We start from the raw sequence: 17811 nt of genomic DNA, 5'->3' as shown, positions 1-17811 counted from the left end.
CTTCAGAAGAGACTTATCAGCCTAATCATGCATTCAAACGATGACAGACGAGTGACAAGAATTCTTGACAAGGTTCCCGTGTTACAGCAACCTTCACTCAAAAATGATGGGCAAGCACCGGCAAACGAACCCAGAATCAAGCCAGGTCCTCTCCAACCAGGTACCCGCCCAATCAAGAGGACAACCACACCATCTTCCTCGGAGCCTCCTGCTAAGGTCATCCGAGGGTTCCCTAGGAACTTCGCTCTCCAAGCAACTGGCCATTTGGAGAACAGTATCGGCTGGGATGGATCTATAAGAGATGAATCGCCCTGGGATACGTTCAAGCCGTACTACGAATGCGATCTAGCTGGCAATGTTTCTGTTTGTATCCGGTCCTCTGGCAATCGAGCTGCACGGGCGATCCGTCGATACCCTAATGAAGATGCCGACAGAATTCTCGGAATCCTCCGTTCCATATCCCATAAAAATGTGGCTTCCGTTAGGGAGTGCTTTCGCACTTCTGATTCCTTGTATACTTTAAGCAAATTTGATCCTCTCACCCTAGATCATGTTGTCGCCTGTGTAGCATTTCCAGACCAGGTTGAGCTAGCTGCGATCATGTCCCAGGTTTGTCGTTCCCTTATTCTTTCAAATGAGACCTAGGTCGCTAATCATGTACAGATTCTTGACGGACTATCGCATCTTGTTGGTCAAAAATTTTATCATCCATATTTGGATTGTTCTAGCATTCTGATGAGCCTTGAGGGGGAGATAAAGATTGGTAAGGTATATCCATAAATACGGCCTGAGGGTTGTCTACTAAAACTAGCACAGCGCGGATTGACTGCTGTGTCATCAAACAGACAGGCAGGCTAAATAACACTGATATGGCTCCTGTAACCAAAGTCATGATGGAATTGATGCAAAAATATTCTAAAGAGGAGGGGGCTGTCGGAATTGACAATCTTGACCGCTGGCAAAACTGCCCAGCCGCCATCGATTTTCTGTCTGCCACCATCTCGGCTAGCTCATTTGAGGAACTGAAAAAAGTACGTGACCCATGGTTTTGATTTGGGACTCTGCTCATTGGTTTCTAGCACCGCTTTTTAACAGAAACCCGATGGTGTCCGGGCGATCTAATCGGCCTCGCATGATTTGCTCTGATATCCGCGCGTACATTCTACTCATTCACGCAGAGATTGGAGGGCAATGACTAGACCATGCCGTCATTATTTACGTACTTGAAAAGGGGAGCAAACAACCTAAAGAGCGATCGATTTAACCAGAAAAGAAAACAGGTATTGAGTTTCCGTAGAATTTGCTTTATTGGTGGCTCTATTGTGGTGTATTGCATCTTCAAGCTTTCTCAACACAAATTATTCCAATACAAAATCCAATCTGAAATAAAACAGCGTTCCGTATACCGATGACGAAATATTTATAGGCTAAGGGTCGAGTAATTCCTAAGGAAATCGTGCATTAGTGGAGGCTCCTAGGAATGAGTATAGGCATAGGTCTCCCAGGAACAGTGCGGGAGCTCCTAGAAACCACGGGCAAGCACTGAGACTGCCAGAAGCAAAAAGAAGACGGAAGACCTGATTCCTAGGATACGGATTTCATTATTTCTGGGAGCAATGTGAGTGTTTCCTGGGAACACTATACCCGTCTCCCGGGATCCTTAGGGCTCCCAAAACGCATTCATTTCTGTTTGCGCATTCCTAGGACCCTCCACTTAGGCTTTATTTTCCTCCTGGGAGCCCCAAGCGATGATTCCTAGGCAGGCTCTTGGTCGCTCCTAGAGATCAAATTCAAAATTCCTAGGCGGCCTACAGGTGCGCGAATATAGAAATACTTGGTAGATGCAGTTCGATCCGTCCAATCATGTTAATTGGATGCCCTCAATAGCACCAGGAACTACAACAAAAGCATCGGTCATGGTTTGGCTATACAGTACCGTAGTAACCCATGCTGTCGTTTTGAAACCATTTTCGCCCGTCCCCTTCAGCACCATCACAGCTTCTCAGAATCAACCAAAACCTGCACACGTGAAATCCAGCACTGAGCAACCTAGTAAGGTTGGAGGTTGTTGTCATTGGGGTAGGGAGACGAGTAGAAGTCTACATCAGTAACTAGTCTAATTTTTGACAGTGTCGTTGAGGAGACAACATTAATGTAACACCCCCCCCCCACACCCCTATCGTCGGAAAACTCCCTACACTTGTATACAAAAAGCCAAGTCCATTTCCAATCAAATCATACTCCTGGATGAAGCTACCTCTGCGCCCGACCCCCAAAGAAAAAGCTTCTCCACAAATCCCTACTCAAGCGATGTCTACTCTCTTGGCATGCGGCTACCACATACACAGTACATCCTAAAGACGGGAGTGTCCGCGAGTTCCGACGCACGAGACGACCGCAGAAGCTTTGCCTTGAGTAAAGGAAAGCATGTCGATTACTTTGAACACGGGTTTCAACCCCAGAACCAAAGAAGAAACTTCTTAGTGCCGGATGACCAGATACCTTTGGTGCCGTAATGCTCGGTTATATGCCAGTGATAGCAGGTATCTCATGAACATATCCAATGAGAGGCTCTGGTCTAGATAAGTACATTGAAATCAGAATTGCTACCTTGAGCATTTTGCAAGGTCATCATCGAAATAGCAGGGCAGCGTAATGGATTATCCGCTGCCTCGAGGCTGCTATCAATACACAAGACTATATATACCCCTGGATCGTACCAATGTCTCGTACAGTAACCCAACTGTCATTTTAGCTATGGTTTTCTATTCTCAGGGCCTGTTGCTGCATGGTTGTTCCATGCGTGAGGCCGATCAGATGGATTTGCTCTTGAATGGAGGTCAAAGCGAGCTCTATGTCCGATGATGGCGATCATTGTGCACTTTTGATAGAGAGATTGCCTATCAACGGACCCTTCCGAGAACTTGGGTATGTCTTTGTCCTCTCCCGTTATTCTCAATTAATAAACATTACAATACGGACGAATTTGTAGTACTAGCATACAAATACTAGCAACTGTCTATTTAGCATATGACATTGGTGGTAATGGATGTAGAATATATTACCCCTGCAAGGCATGAGAAGCCATTCTGACCACAGATTTTTGATGCTTTTGGAAAGGGTGACGCTCGGTTTGTAATGAATGGTACTAACTCCATCGAGCTATAGATCCTCGGTAATAGAGTGGGAAGCTCCCGCATGTTATTTAGACCGTCATCGTTGGCTAGGGTCTGTCGACTTCAGCGATTGCTGCTGATGTGAAGTGAGACTAGAGATTTATAATAATAAACAGGTAATTAAGTGATGGCAGGGAGAGTGGAATGTAAATCCGATGAAATGAACAAACAATCTGCTCAGCCGAGGTTTAAAGTAAACAGTTGTTTGTAGTTACTCGTTTTGCACACCATCACAATTCTCTGATGTCTTAATATGACCAAACAAATCAAATCGTGAGGTCAGACCGGTCGAATTACTGTAAAAAATAATTGTTTGCATAGGAATTGGTTGACCGGGAAAACTACCCTATCAAATCACCGCTCCCCTCAATCGCCTATCCAATCTGGCTAAAACCTATTGAATTACCAGCCCCCAACATCCTCTGTCAGCAAATCTTATTTTTCCTCCAGCCATAATGACATGTTACTCTTGACCAAGGATAGCCACTTCCCAGTGTGTATTTGTTTAATCCATGGCATGTTCGCGTTCCCACTCGTCGAAGATATGATTATGCAGTCGGAGGAAGCAATTGAAGCACCTCCATGCTGTCCCGTAAGAGTTTACTGTATCAATCACTAACAGCCAGCAAAAATATTGAGAAAGGATGAGATCGAACAAGAACACATCTAAATTAAAGATGCGTATGGCGCCGTTTACTTGAATTGCTTCTTCAGCCATTTTAGATGTGCCAAGTGACTGGCTCTCTATCACGTCGCGGATGAGATGCAGCTTGGATAGTGGAAGTCTCGGAGCCATTTTGTGAAGTCGATTATGACGTTATAGAGAGATAGTCGGGTGAAGATGCCTCCTGCTTGAGGGGGTGGTATGGCAGAGAATTACTATTGTATGGCATTTACGAGTAAGATACACAAGCCAGGGTCCCACCTTCGTCATGTAAAATACAATGTCTATTGTTGGAAATCGCGGATCTATCATTATTCCAAATGTGGACTAGCGTGTTTAAGATTAGGCTTCGCGAATCAAGTCGCAAGAGTGTCGAGTTAAAACTGATTTCGAATTCTACTGTAGCTCACTATATTGTCACAATTAAATTCAATGGTCAAAGGGTCCTAGGAACGGCTCAGTAACAAGGCAAAATTTGACATGAAATCATATTTGTCGGGATACAAACCTGGTGCAATCAGGAACCAAGCCGCATCATCCGAATTGGTCCTTTCATACATAACTCAGAAACTCCACAAATATACCATCTCTCGTTCTTCAATGCACATACCAAAAATCAAGTGGCAGAGCCTAGTGCCGTCTCCAATACAACTCTAGAGTAACCAACAACACTGTATGCCAAAATCAAGTGCATCAAATAGAGGCTAGACCGCCAACTACTGAATACCCCAATAGTCTCAAGTGGTTGGATTCTGTAGATTGCAGCACCGATCGTAGTATAAATTGCGAAATGGCCAAGTTGGGTCGCCAGCGGCGGGGGATTTGGCAGCGTCCCGGTCAGGGCGTGGATCGTTGGAACCAGGGAAAGCAGACCCAGTGAGACACAATGGTAAGGAAACCTCATTCGCGCCGTAGAGATAGTGGGATCGCAAACTAGGAAGTCTACCAGATTTCCAACGGCGACTAGGGTAAATGCGAACACATAGCCAAGCTGGATGGAAGGCTGTGTGGTGAATTGCAATACCACAGCTGGAACCGTTGACGCCCAGATAAGGATCAAAGCCCCAGCGAACTCGAGCTTTTGCCAGTGGGCTGCACCGGCTCCCTGGAACGCAGATATCGTTCGGTAAATTAGGCTTGACAAGTACCATAATAGACCACCGCCGCTAAAAGAGATCACAGAGAGTGAATTGATGATCGCATCTGGAGATGACGGGAAATGGAATAGAAGATATTGGAGGACAAAGAGAGCAAAGTAAGTCAATCCGAAAATGTCGATGATGGTGATGACTGCAGAGTCGCGCAGATTGTGAAGCTCGGAGTTGGGCATGGTAATCGCGTTGCCTGGTTAGAATTTTTGATAGCAGGTGCAGGTCGGCCAGGTTTTATAACCTCGGTCGGTGGTAAGATACAGAGCGGATGTGATCTGTCACTATCTTTTAGACAGCGACCGCATCATTCCTCCGCCCTTACGTATAGAATTGAGTAATTCATTTGAACGCGATTTGAAAGCAGTTGCTTTATTATGGAAGACGCTCAATACCAAGGTCGACTTGTTTAGAAGGGATTGTTAAAGCAACAAGATTATCGTGTAGAGGATCTAGGGATTTCTGATTGCTGGTGGAGCTTGTATACGTATTGATCGTTATTAGGTTTTGAGTTGGAGAATCGGGAGAAAGCGTCGCGCCGAGAGGATTCAGATCTGAATAGCCTGTCTCAGGAGGATGAGTGTACGAGAGCTGTGGGAAGTTTGTTTGTAGCGTCTGTGATGCCTTCGCAGAGGCTAACTCGCGGTATAAAGCTGACGAACTAGTTAATTCTAGCCCCGGAGGGGAACAAAGCGGTAGTGAAGCCATAGTACGATATTACCAAATGTCATTTCAATAAGTGTCTTCGTTGTTACAGATGGACTTTGTTCTCAGCAGTGGAGAGGCGACGTCGGCCAGAATAGCAAAACTCGATTTATAATGCTCCTAATATTGCTCTCATTAACCCTCAGATCCTCACAAAACGCTCCCATATATAGAGACTCATGAAAGATTGGAAAGGATGGGCTAACCCCAGCCGACAAGAAGCAACGGGATACGTGCAAGAATAAATCTCCTATGACTCGGCTCAAGCTGTAGTAAATAGCTGTCCCCTCGCCTGTTCTCTCAGCGTAGCAACAGTTGGTCCCCAAAATTTGATTCATGGTTTGCTCTTCCACTGATCACTAGAAAAGCCTCAATCTAGGACAAATAAAAAGTTGAAGCTCGAAGGGACCGTTTCACACGTAATGCTTCGGTATCATTCTTGAAGTATACGTCATCTCGTTTTCGTGGAGCTTTCTCGCGAGGTCGTTCTGGCCTCTAGGAGCCTAGTATTGCTTTTCAACTATTCAGCGACCCAATGTTCATCTGGGTTCCGCGCTCTAGCCCGGGTTCTAACATCAAACTGCTGGAAGAAGCCTCGCGCCCATAGGGAGAAGTGGCCTGTCGACGTGCCGCCTGAGATTGTTCAGATGATTCTTCATAAACTGGAACCGCGAGATGCCGTGGCATCTTCGCAGGCATCCTTCGCTGCTGAGCAATGCTACTACGCTTCAGAATCCCAGTTCAAGAACATTGACGTGCGAAATTTTAAGTCCTCTATACCTTGCTGCGGCAAGCGCACTGGACTGGAGACGCACGGTATCTGAATGCCATGCTTGGCAACACTTGTATGTGTCGGTCTGGAAAATTATTCTTCCGACTATCGGTACGTTTGTATGGGCTGCCAGGAAAGAGCCTGTATGGTACTTGATCCTGGCGGGATAAATAGGTTCAGCCGTCGGAAAATTAGGGAAGGATGTCAGGTTAAAGCCGAAGGTCTTGTTAAATCACTTCAATTGCGGCTTTCCAAACCTTCCCATTTACGACCAGAGCTACAATTTCTGGGAAATCTTGCCTCAGTTCAGTCAGCTGCGCCTTCACTCATACAGTATACGATCCTTTTCAACCACTCCTTCTCTGGACTGGCTTATGGCTTGGAAGATAGTCGTAACTCGCCGTCGGTAGTGCCTCTCTCCTTCAGGATGAATATAAATTCTGGACAGCCGTTGTCTGAGCGGCTTGTGTTGCCAAACGACCCATCAGCTTTGAATCGGTTTTTTGAAGGGTTTCCCGGAGTTCATTCAACAATCACAACACAATAGATACGTATAATTGATGTCAGCGTCAGCTCGCTAGAACATACTTGTGCTAAGATATGTGATTTGCTGGTCTGCAACAATAGAATGGCCCTGTTGTTTCTTGGGGCTCTGGTTAATCGGAGGCTGTCGGAATAACTAGTGTAATGGGGAGAAGATGTTTCTTCAAGATGAAGCAGCTCACGGGCACAGTTGCGACCGGCTTAACAACAGGAATACGTTTACCAGATCATTAACTGCGGGGGTTTGATACCTTTGTATGACCTCTGGAGGAGGTGGACCGAGTAAGGCTATCATTTGGGCGATGTGTAATTTACCCTTGCTCGGGGAATTGATTTCTAACACTCAACAACCTCGTCCATCACATGCATGTCCCCCTGATCTATGAAGGGACTAAGCAAGCTACATGCAGAGGTTATTTCAATGAGGTTGGAGACAAGCCTTCTGATCTGTCCACTTATTATGTGCAGGATTCAGCCATCCTATATACGGCTGGCTGGCGGATTTACCTTGCTTTTGATTGAAGGCCTACAGCCTGCGCACCGATTGTAGATTTGACTATGCCAGGTGGAATGAGAGTGAGCACCGCCCCAAGTTTAAAGCTTACAGTATTGAGGTATCAAGAATGAAATATAATGCAATGTAACAAGCTTTCAATTTGAGGTAGGAGAACTAGCATAGACGCTGACAATATGTTGGATATCGCATTTATCCAGAACCCATCCACGTTCACATAGACATCCCGGTTTCCTTACTTGTTGAAGCACTCTGGAGTTGAATCCTTGTTATGTCTACCTCCTCCTAACTCCACTATTGGAATCTTAACGCAATGAACACCCTGCTAATGATTAGAATAATCCTTCAGTCTGGAAGTCGAGGGAAACGCACACTGCTTCTTGCCATAGAAGCGAGCAATATCCTAACTTCTTTGTAGAAGAATGACACCGCAAACTTTGGTTCCGCCTTTGCCGTCGTTTACGAGGCCAGTGCAGGCGGGAGCACGGGTCACGTTGTTGTACCCACAAACAGGACAATTCATCATGTCGACAAGCTGACTCCGTCCACTGATGATTGCCATGATACGTATAGCAGCTGACTGTCAGGGTAGCAAAGTGTCGGTGTAAGGCGCGGTAAGGATTTCTTCTTTCACGGGGATGATGTATTCTGCTTTTTCGTCAGTCATACATAGTATTTAATCACTCGATGGGCTTTAAGCTCACTTGGGCGGTCAAAGCTCTCGGGGAAGGAAAAAGAAACTGGGATTCAAATGTTTTTGTGGTGTCTTATTACAGACTATTCTCTTCAGCGAACTGGACGTCTCCGTAGCCTTATATATCTTGCGCGTGCACGGTTCTCTGTTAGTATCAGGCGACCGATGACTTTGTTCTATTGGGGTTCATGCGCTTCAGCTATGTTATCAAAGAACTTGGCGATTGGCTGCTGAATATGGAGGCTGGAAGTGACGCCAACGAAAGATGCATGAGGCATTTTCATCATTAGGTCTCGTCTTGGGGATATCAGGAACATCCGGCTGATCAAAACTCAGGTTCAGAACCGTTCTTTTTTCCTCTGTTGTTTCGTTCCTCTGTTGTTTCGTTCCTCTGTTGTTTCGTTCCTCTGTTGTTTCGTTCCTCTGTTGTTTCGTTCCTCTGTTGTTTCGTTCCTCTGTTGTTTCGTTCCTCTGTTGTTTCGTTCCTCTGTTGTTTCGTTCCTCTGTTGTTTCGTTCCTCTGTTGTTTCGTTCCTCTGTTGTTTCGTCCCTGCTTTGTTGTTTTTGACCTCAAGAAAACTAACCCACTTCAGTTTAGATCTGGCCCAGATCATATTGGGCTGCCGAACATGAGCAAGGGTACATCTTCGACCGATAGATTAGGCCTGGCATCACTGAGAAGTCGAGTTTGATGTTGGAGCACCTGAATCGTCACGCTAATCATACACAATTTGACCGTGTCTATGATACAGGGCGCCCCCATTTTCGTCCAACATTTGGTAAACAATCAAAGAAAAAACCAGGTGAAATTATCCGCCCGGTACAGATTGGAATATAATTCAAAGCAATTCATTACTGCCTGCTATTGGGGGGAATGTCAATTTTTCTACCAATGGAACGTCTTTCGGGTTCCACTTTTAGTTTGCTGCTAACTAAGCTGTGATTGGATCCTTCTCGTTGCTGGGTATTGATCATGTGGCCAAGTGGACGTGTATAATAGCCACCACTTCCCCGAATTTTTTCCAACTCGTGCCTCAATTTTCTTGAAAATAAAATTCCCGACTGCTATCCACACTTCTAGTGTGACGAATATCAAAATCAACAACGTTTGAAAGCTTGTCTTACTCAAGGCCATGGATGACCCTGTGAGGGAGTCAATCAAGGAGGTGGATGCAGACACCTGGCTCATCGGACCCTTGACACTTCATCGTTCAAAAGGCTACCATTATACCTCGACCTGGTACGATCAAGACGACGATCTCAGTTATACCCTCACCAGCGCACCTATTCCCTTACCTCCATCCGTACCATTGCCAGCGGAGCATTCGAATATCCGACTGGTGTATGATGCTGGGGACAGCTCTGCAGTCTGGTCTGTAGGAAAAAGCGCTTTTTGCAAGGTCAAACTAAGCGTGCCTGGTACAACACCAGAGGCTGCCACATTGAAGTATGTCCATGGACAGCGGCCTTATTTTGAGATCCCCAAGGTCTTGCATGAAACAGAGCACAATGGCCGGTCTTATTTGTTCCTGAGCAGAGTTCGAGGCCGAACCCTTGCAAACGCTTGGCCCACTCTAAATAAAGAATGGAGGGACCACTACATGGATGCCGTAGTGAGCGTCTGCAAATACCTCGGGAGCCTGGAGAGTGACATGCTGAGTGGCGTGGACGGGAAGAATGTACTTGAACCGTTCCTAATCAAATACGGAGCGAAGGAAGATTACTCTTCCCACAACCTCCTTCAAGGGTGTGAATCTATGAATATGGATTGTTCAAAATTTGTATTCTACCATGCTGATCTCGGCCCTGGAAACATCATGGTGGAAGAAACACCGGAGACTGGCGTCGTCGGTATCATTGATTGGGAAGTTGCTGGCTTTTTCCCAAAAGGATGGATTCGAACCAAGTTTCGAATCAGCAGTGGACTGGATCTTCCAGATTCAGACAACCCGACGGAGTGGAGGTCGGGTGTTCAAAACCTGCTTGGTGTGCATGGGTTTGAAGACTATTCGACGGAATTTATGACTTGGTGGCTTCAGAAACCCGAATGAGGTACAATATGCGCCCGGTCCAATCGATGTTCTTTGATGTCTGTCGATAATCCTCCCGCCTCAGTATACTGAATGCAAGCTTTTTCCATCACAGGCAAATAGTAGGGAAAAAAAGAACAGATTGGTGGATTTTGGACTATCAATAAGATCATCAGCTCTAGTTGTCCGGAAAATGATTATTAGCCGCAAATTGTAATGGTTCAATTAAAAAGAAATTGTACTAAACTCGACGGTATGAATACCCCTATTATGTATCAGGATCATTCTTGTCCTCACAGACATTCCCTTTTCCTTGTTGAAGCTCTTTGAGAATGAATCATTGTTATATGCACCTCCGCTTGACTCCACAATTGGAGTATCGACCCAAAGAAAGCCTTCCTGCGCTTGGTAGACAGGCGGGCGTTTTCGGCGGCGGACGCTCACGCAGTGGTGTTGGAGGGGAGATAGGATTGGACATGGCGAAAGGCTGTAGTATGAACAGGCAAGAGGCTGTAGGATTGAGATGGAAGACGCGTGAACAGGTAAACCAAGCCAGGAGATGCGATCGCGTACATAGGCTAAACCAAAAGGGGGTAAGCGCTCTCGGGACAGGCCAATGATGAGGCGACAAAGGCAAGCAGTGGGAACACTAAAGCAGAATCGGTAAAGCTCACCATGTACAGCCCCACTGCAGTTTTCAAAGTGGAACCGAGGCCACATTCTCTTATTTATAGAAAGAATAGAATGCCACAGTCACGTGAGGAGGGGATGTCTGCCCCACCACGAAAAGTCAGCGGCCGTGTGCCAACAAGCCGACACGTTGCTGGAGGTTGGGCATTCACAGCTACTCCCGAGAACCCGTTCGAGCCGCTGATATTCTGGATTTACCCATCATATCTACTTCGACAATCTTGCCCAATCCGTCGCTTTTCAATCTCATCGAACGCCTGGCGCAGTGCGGAACCCTTAACGCGAATCCCGGCAATCGAAGTTTTTCCAGGGGTTGGTTGAATCGCCCAAGACATCCATGATGGCGACGAATGAATATTATTCGAGGATACAGCTGGATACAGACGGGGATGAAGAGATCTTGGGAAAAGCCAAAGAGGTCTGCTACCCTTTTTTCTTTGTTGCACGACATTCGAAACTAATAGGAGCGTCATCCAGCTAGACGGGGAGCTCCAAGTATCCCTATTCGAAGTCGACCAAACTTGGACATCTTATACACTGAAAATGATACCTGGCCATCCGACTAATCGTTTTATCGTTTTTCGCCCACTTCTATCACGTGACCTTCTTGGATGTATTCGGGTGTACGAAGCTGGAACCACTGCGCAACTTTGGGACGTATATGATTCGAGGGACACATTCATTGGCAAAATTCCAAAAGATTGTGCATTTGAAGCAATGGTGGTTGATGTGAAATTTATCAAGCAGAGGGAGAGCCAGAGTTGAACATCTCGGGCAAGTCATGCTCTGCAGAACTAGAAGGAAAGCCAGCGTTGAATATCTCAGTTAAGTCGTGCTTTCCACCTTTCGCCACTGCTTCGGACCGCGAAATTGACAGCACCAGTGATGCAACACGGTCTTGCTGTGTGGGAATCGTGAGGATTGCCGAGTGTCCTTGGGAATGCTCAGATCTTTTGTGTAACTCAACGAAGGTATCCAAAATGTTTGAAGGCACGTCGAAAGCTACCTCGATTCCTCTTTGTCCTCCTATTTGTGAATCGGTTCTGGTGTACGTAGTTGCCGAGCTTCCGCTATAAGCAGACTCATGGAAGCGAGCACCATTATGCTGTTCAGCGGCAATGAGTCGATGGTTTATGGTTTGGTTGGCCTTTGAAACAACTACTTTCAAGGTCAGTATCTTGTCTTGCCATGTCTCTCGGTCGGCTTCCATACAAGAAGTTAAGGGGATCAGTGCATCCGAACTTGTTTTCGCCGAAGAGATATCTCCCGCGTCTGATTGTTGTTGCAGTTGGGTTTCATAATGCAGAGGTACCTGTCTGCTTGGTAAAGCATGTCCCGGACAAGGATAAGACTCTGCCCAGAACTGGGATGCTTTCTCCTTGAGTGATTTTGGAAAATTCGTCCTACATGACCATTCTTGCAGCCCCTGATAGAACCCATGATGAGTTATTTTGGGCAAACTCGAGATGGAGTATCTGAGCATGTAAAGTAGAACTGTCTCGGAACCAGCTGTTTTCTTGATCTTTAAGGCAATTTTGCGCGCATGCATTCGAACATGTGTTCGGGTTCTGGATCTTTTGACCGGACCGTCTTCTTTGAGAAGAGCGTTCCATGCAAGCAATTGTCGCCCTTGCCGGCCGTCTAAAGGATTGGGATCATGGTCCTCGAAGAGAAGGATCAGATCTTCAAGACTCTTGAGAAATCTCGTTACACTTTCTGGAGAATTCATGGCAAGACAATTTGAAAGACAGTTGGGGAGGGAACAAAAGGGAAACGAAAGGAATCAAAACGGAACAGAAGGGAAACAAAAGGGAACAATAGGGAACAAGGAGGGGAAGGGGAAAAAGCATAATAGAAAAGGAAACGGACAGAAACAGATTTTGTGGCTTTCGCTCCCGTTCTTGTTCCTTCCTCTTTTCGACCTATGTTCCGTTCCTGTTCCGTTCTATCCGATTCCAACTCAGCATCGCTTTGAAGGGATATAATTGGAGCTAACTAAACATGAAAATATAAACCACAAGGTGGCGAAGAACACATTCAGCGCAAAGAGTCAATTAGAGGATCTCGTGATCAGAATAAAAATCCCGCTTCAGTGGCGGTTAAAGGATCTGGGAAATCATGAGAAAGCAATGCATTCTAGGCCTCTTTAGTAGGTCGAGTAAACTTGCCAAACTTTGCTTTGGCCTTCTTCAAAAAGCAAATCTATCTGATCCGCCTCATGCAGGAAACAAAATCCACATGGCACAACCCCTGGGTTCGGGGAACCATAGCCAATGGTTACAGTCCTGATAGTATACAGGACAAGCCTTTTACCCTCGCTTCGCTCGGGAGGCTTGGAGGCGAAGTCCGTAGTCAGTAAGCTAATCGCAGGAGGTTGATAGTTAGGACACAGTAATGGCTCGTTGCGCTCAGGCCACCAAAAACATAAGTTAGGTAGGTAAGGCCAATCACACGCGTAAGCGCCTTGGAACAGTTGGCACGTCCCAAATTAATAATCCTCTGGCTTTATTATTATGTTTACTCACCCCTCCCCGCCCCCCAAAAAGTAGGCGATTAGCATTACCAGCCTCAGCCGATGAGCTGAGGGGTAAAGGCGCCACAGGCAGGGGATCTCCTTACTAGTGCGCCCGAAATATGATTTGGGGCGCACTAGCAGGGATCCCATACGCACATACTCGCTGCATCTGCGAGTTCGTGAGCGGTGAACAATGCCCGCTGTTTCGGCCTTAATCGTTCTTCTCGGCCCTGACATTCTCCATTTTTCAACTTCTTCCCCATAATGATCAACATATCTGCGATTGTTGAGGCGATTCAAATTTTGTCGAGACTGGGTGCAATTAGCACGCAAGACCTTATACCATACCGAACCACGGATTGTATTCTAGTTTCTTGTAAAATACATTCCTCTGATGCCTGAGGCAAATCACGAGCGTGTTAAAAGCCAAACGCCCCTATCTGGGGGAGCGAGTCTTGTGGCCATTCTGTAGTAGTGTCGGAAGGAGCACCATCTGGGAGTTGGTCACGTTACTTTGCAGTTGCGGTTGAGCTGGGAATCCAAGTCGTTTCCGTGTGACGGACTCTGCAGCGATGGCACATATTAAACTTCCGCTGATGGGACACGGATGCACAGCTGACGTGGCCGTAGGCAAGCGGGAGGCCTGGCATTGATTGGCATAAGCGATCTGTTCGTTCTCTATTTTGCTTTCAGGGGGTGCAATCTATACTTGTGATCCATGTGCGACGGATCAAGACGTCGCACCAATTGGAGCAAAGCTCTTTGGCCGACGGCCAGAGAGTTGTACTCCAATTGGTGCCTCTCAGCTAGTATTGTAGCCTGCTCGTTGCCCCGCCCCGGTGCCAAACTATATTTGAGGAGTCAATCCCGCAGTTTTCCAAAGTTCTTAGCTACTGAGACCTATCATGGCTCCCCAAGAAGCGGAGGTACTATCAGCGTTGAAGCTTCTTCGTGATACACCTAGTGATATACTCAACAATCACCGTGATCTGGCACTTCAGACCTTAACACAGCTTGGACGGGCTATCAACACCCATTGGATTGAAGACGAAGCCCCGAACAGGGTCAATGTGGGAGTCCTCGGCGGACTTCACAGAAACACCGTGCCAGAAGCCGAACGTTCACAACCAGATACTTTCTCGCAAATCACAGTCTCAAGCACGGCTCATCAACAGAGCAATGAATCAACTCTACCGAGCTGTGAGATCTCCATGTCATCCTCAAAAACTTCTATGGAAAGCACTACACGCAAACGAAAGCGACAAGCGAACGAGAATCTACATTCCACGGCCTTAATCAGAGCTGCGAAAAAGAGGCTCCCTCGAATCCTCGAATTCTGCAAGTCCTATGCTTCCCTTTCTGAGATACTGCAGACCGAGCAGGAGATGCAGTTTGCAGATAAAAGGATTGACCACCTGAAACAAATTGACGGCAATAAAACCCCAACCGAGGAACAGAAGCTTCTGAAAGGATTGAGTCAACTATCTCTTGCCCAGCAGTTCGCCGACTGGGAGATTGCGCGAGGCTGGAAGCCAAGGGTTGATGTACTCTACAACGGGATGGGGGCCCGTCCTCCAAAAACTGCTGGCAAAATGACAAGATTTGCCAGAGAACACGGCTACCCTGAATCAGACCACAATGCCTTGCGAAAGGGGATTCAGCGAGGAACGAACCAACTTCTTTTTCTTAGGTGGCTGAACGATAACTCCACCTCGTCTGACCAAAAGGATGCTGCCAAAGGAATCCTGGCCCTTGTCACAATTTTCGAGTATGGTCTATTTCAAGCTCTTTCAGCTTCGGAATTACCAAGACTCACAAAATCCTTGCTGCAGGAATGCGAAAGCTCTGAGGTCATCATTGACAGTCAAAGTGACCAGAGAAATGTTGTTCTTGTATCAGCACGGTGTATCTCACAGTGGTTTGAGAACTTAAGTGGAGACTTTGAAATGATCTCACAAACAATGAAACGAAGGAGGAGAGACACCAATTCACTCGCACATGTGACATCTTCTCAAGCCGGCGATGGGCCAGTGGCTCCGACTCATGTACCGCCTGTGGACAACCAGCCTGAGCCAGATGATGACCCGGATGCAACGACGAACTGCCAACCTAGCGATGTTGTTTACCCCAGCATAAACTCTCATGAACTCACGACATTCTCCACATTTCCTCGTGCTGAATCAAACCCCCAGAGAAGTCAGATAGATCCTTCATTCATGCAACTTCAACATATCCCAGAGGAGCTTGAGATCGTGCTAAACCCAAGATCACACGATCTGGCTCAATTCTCTAGAAATACAACCACTGTCAATTGCAGCCTGGCTAGTGACTCTGAGCCATGTAGCATGTCCCACGAGATAAGTCTATTCTCCACCAGGCCAGCAGATATCCCAAATCAACAACACCTATTCGTTCCATCATCATGCTCTGCATTTTCCGGTGATGTTCGCAATACACTGTCGGACATACGAACCACACGGAATATAGGCTCTCACGAGCTCTCTTCTTTTTCCACCATCCCCGCATGAAGTGCCATGCAGGTCTTCACTCGCTAGAGCAGGACAAATAGCAAACGCAGTTTTGGTTCAATCTTCACTTCATGGTTTGCCTTCATCCATAAACGTTTCCCTTCCCGAAGAGGCTTTCCCGAGGCGCTTGGACTGTTGTCAAGTATTTGAATAGGGATTATAAATGCATCACCTTTGCTGTAGTGGAATGGCGCGTGTTTCGGACCGGGAATTTGTACCAGAGAATACCCCTATTTTTCTTTTTGGTCAGGCGTGTGTCCTAAACTTGAATGGGCATGATGTACCTTGCCGACCAGACCCAGCTTTTCCAAAAACGGGCTCAGCTTCCGATCTAGCTCGTCCGAGTCGTGAATTTCGAAATCATCTGCTTGTTTTTTGAAGGTTGCAGAGGAGGCCCACGCTGCGAGTATCTTGCGCTCCGCATCCGCGCTTTCAGGTAAATCATCCTCGTATAGATGTGGCTTGTCTGATGTTGCTTGCGACATGTCAGAATTCGGACTCCCGCCAGTCTCAGCGAATGAGCAACTCTTGTCAAGGCAAAGACACTTTGAACAGTGAGGATAGTGGGAAAGACAGAGGTGGGGTGAGGTATGGTGGGGTAATCAAAGATATGTCAGTAACGAGCACGTGACCGGCGACCGCTGTTGGGCACCCAAAATCAAAAGGGCGGGGCGAGTTGTAATATCAACTCCGCTAGGATGTAGATTCACTTCCACGAACGGGTCTGCCAGGCTGCTACGGATTTGTTCAGCCATAGGATCAAGTGAGTATTCTAGCAGTCTACAGTATTACACAAAATGATTTGCAACGAAGATGGCACTTCTGTCTCGGCTTCGTTGAGCTGGCTTGCTTGCTACGAAACGTTTACGGGTTGTACTAATCGGAATACAGTCACCTATTGATGACAACACATCGGTAAGCATTTTGAACGCAACCGTCTCGGTAAATTGTCCTTTGAAGCCCAAATGGATTCTCATCAACGTGAGACGTAGTCTGCATATTGAAACCGTCAGGTACCCCAACATAGCTCTGGCCAAACCCCTCATTTCGCACTCAGTTCAAGACCAGCAAGAATATTGATGGCATTGTCCAAGGCAAGTACAATCGTACCAGCCCCGTGGTATACATCATTGTGATTACAGAAGAGTTATCCAGACAAAGCTCAATCCCAGCCCCTCAATCTGGACTCAGTTCAAGACCAGCAAGAAATCGAAGGAATCGCTCAATGCAGCTCCCTGGCCCATCATGCTTCTGTATCGGTCTTGTAGTATCTCAATTATGTCGTTATTGGGCCGACTCAAGAAAGAAATCAAATCCTTCGAGGCTGAAGAAGGCGGTTTTTCAATATCCCAGTGATCAAAATGCCAAGTTGTCAGGGCTAATTTGAAAACAGTATCATAGCTCCAATGGGCCAACACCTCCTCCACCAATGCGTCAACATGTTTGTCGAAAGGTCAGATGGTCTCACATATGTCAAAGCCTTGCACTTGTCCAACAAAAATCTAGCATCCTCGGTAAGGTCTTCAGGGGGATGCCAAGCCCAGAAATATGGAGAATCAATCCTCGAATAAACCGGTTGCTCTAAGGCTAGCTTTGCTGGAGGAGTCAAGAAGAGCCGAGGAATCAGAGAGGGCTTGGAAGGTTAGCGTAATATCTCTCTCATAGAGTGTGGAACTAACTATGACTGTGCAGATCCTTTCATTGCGACTGGCGACTGATGGATTGTAGAAAGCGAATACTATTGAACTTGCGAATTATACAGATCTATATATCAAGGATCCTGACGCATTTCTGAGTACCTCTGTCTTTGACAATACCCTCTTGATCTCAGAC

The 17811-nt window shown here is 46.6% G+C and overlaps 7 protein-coding genes across 7 annotated transcripts; 4 read left to right on the top strand and 3 right to left on the bottom strand.

Annotated features, from left to right (window-relative positions):
- Nucleotides 1-27: 27 nt before the first annotated feature.
- On the top strand, nt 28-1136 carry N7515_001261 (uncharacterized protein; the record flags this gene model as incomplete). The annotated part of the gene is made up of 4 exons (XM_056662005.1): nt 28-609; nt 664-763; nt 817-1031; nt 1080-1136. The coding sequence occupies 4 exons, from the start codon at nt 28-30 to the stop codon at nt 1134-1136; spliced, it is 954 nt and encodes a 317-aa protein (XP_056524118.1).
- Nucleotides 1137-4456: 3320 nt separating this feature from the next.
- Nucleotides 4457-5170, bottom strand: N7515_001260 (Hly-III-related protein; the record flags this gene model as incomplete). The annotated part of the gene is made up of 1 exon (XM_056662004.1): nt 4457-5170. The coding sequence occupies one exon, from the start codon at nt 5168-5170 to the stop codon at nt 4457-4459; it is 714 nt and encodes a 237-aa protein (XP_056524117.1).
- A 4178-nt stretch (nt 5171-9348) lies between these two features.
- N7515_001259 (uncharacterized protein) lies at nt 9349-10266 on the top strand (the record flags this gene model as incomplete). The annotated part of the gene is made up of 1 exon (XM_056662003.1): nt 9349-10266. The coding sequence occupies one exon, from the start codon at nt 9349-9351 to the stop codon at nt 10264-10266; it is 918 nt and encodes a 305-aa protein (XP_056524116.1).
- Nucleotides 10267-11230: 964 nt separating this feature from the next.
- On the top strand, nt 11231-11700 carry N7515_001258 (uncharacterized protein; the record flags this gene model as incomplete). Its single annotated transcript, XM_056662002.1, has 2 exons — nt 11231-11353; nt 11413-11700. The coding sequence occupies exons 1-2, from the start codon at nt 11273-11275 to the stop codon at nt 11698-11700; spliced, it is 369 nt and encodes a 122-aa protein (XP_056524115.1). The 5' UTR covers nt 11231-11272.
- Nucleotides 11701-14355: 2655 nt separating this feature from the next.
- N7515_001257 (uncharacterized protein) lies at nt 14356-15978 on the top strand (the record flags this gene model as incomplete). Its single annotated transcript, XM_056662001.1, has 1 exon — nt 14356-15978. The coding sequence occupies one exon, from the start codon at nt 14356-14358 to the stop codon at nt 15976-15978; it is 1623 nt and encodes a 540-aa protein (XP_056524114.1).
- Nucleotides 15979-16047: 69 nt separating this feature from the next.
- Nucleotides 16048-16463, bottom strand: N7515_001256 (uncharacterized protein; the record flags this gene model as incomplete). Its single annotated transcript, XM_056662000.1, has 2 exons — nt 16048-16110; nt 16263-16463. 2 exons carry the CDS (start codon nt 16461-16463, stop codon nt 16048-16050), a joined length of 264 nt encoding a protein of 87 aa, XP_056524113.1.
- Nucleotides 16464-17165: 702 nt separating this feature from the next.
- On the bottom strand, nt 17166-17611 carry N7515_001255 (uncharacterized protein; the record flags this gene model as incomplete). Its single annotated transcript, XM_056661999.1, has 2 exons — nt 17166-17399; nt 17447-17611. Coding segments are annotated over 2 exons (399 nt in total), but the record flags the coding sequence as incomplete, so codon positions are not given.
- Nucleotides 17612-17811: the final 200 nt, after the last annotated feature.

Source organism: Penicillium bovifimosum (genome assembly GCF_028826915.1).
Source record: "Penicillium bovifimosum strain IBT 22155 chromosome Unknown utg000002l_segment0_segment0, whole genome shotgun sequence".
Taxonomy (NCBI): domain Eukaryota; kingdom Fungi; phylum Ascomycota; class Eurotiomycetes; order Eurotiales; family Aspergillaceae; genus Penicillium; species Penicillium bovifimosum.
The sequence above is the reverse complement of the archived record's forward strand: the minus strand, read 5'-3'. Positions and strand labels throughout refer to the sequence as shown.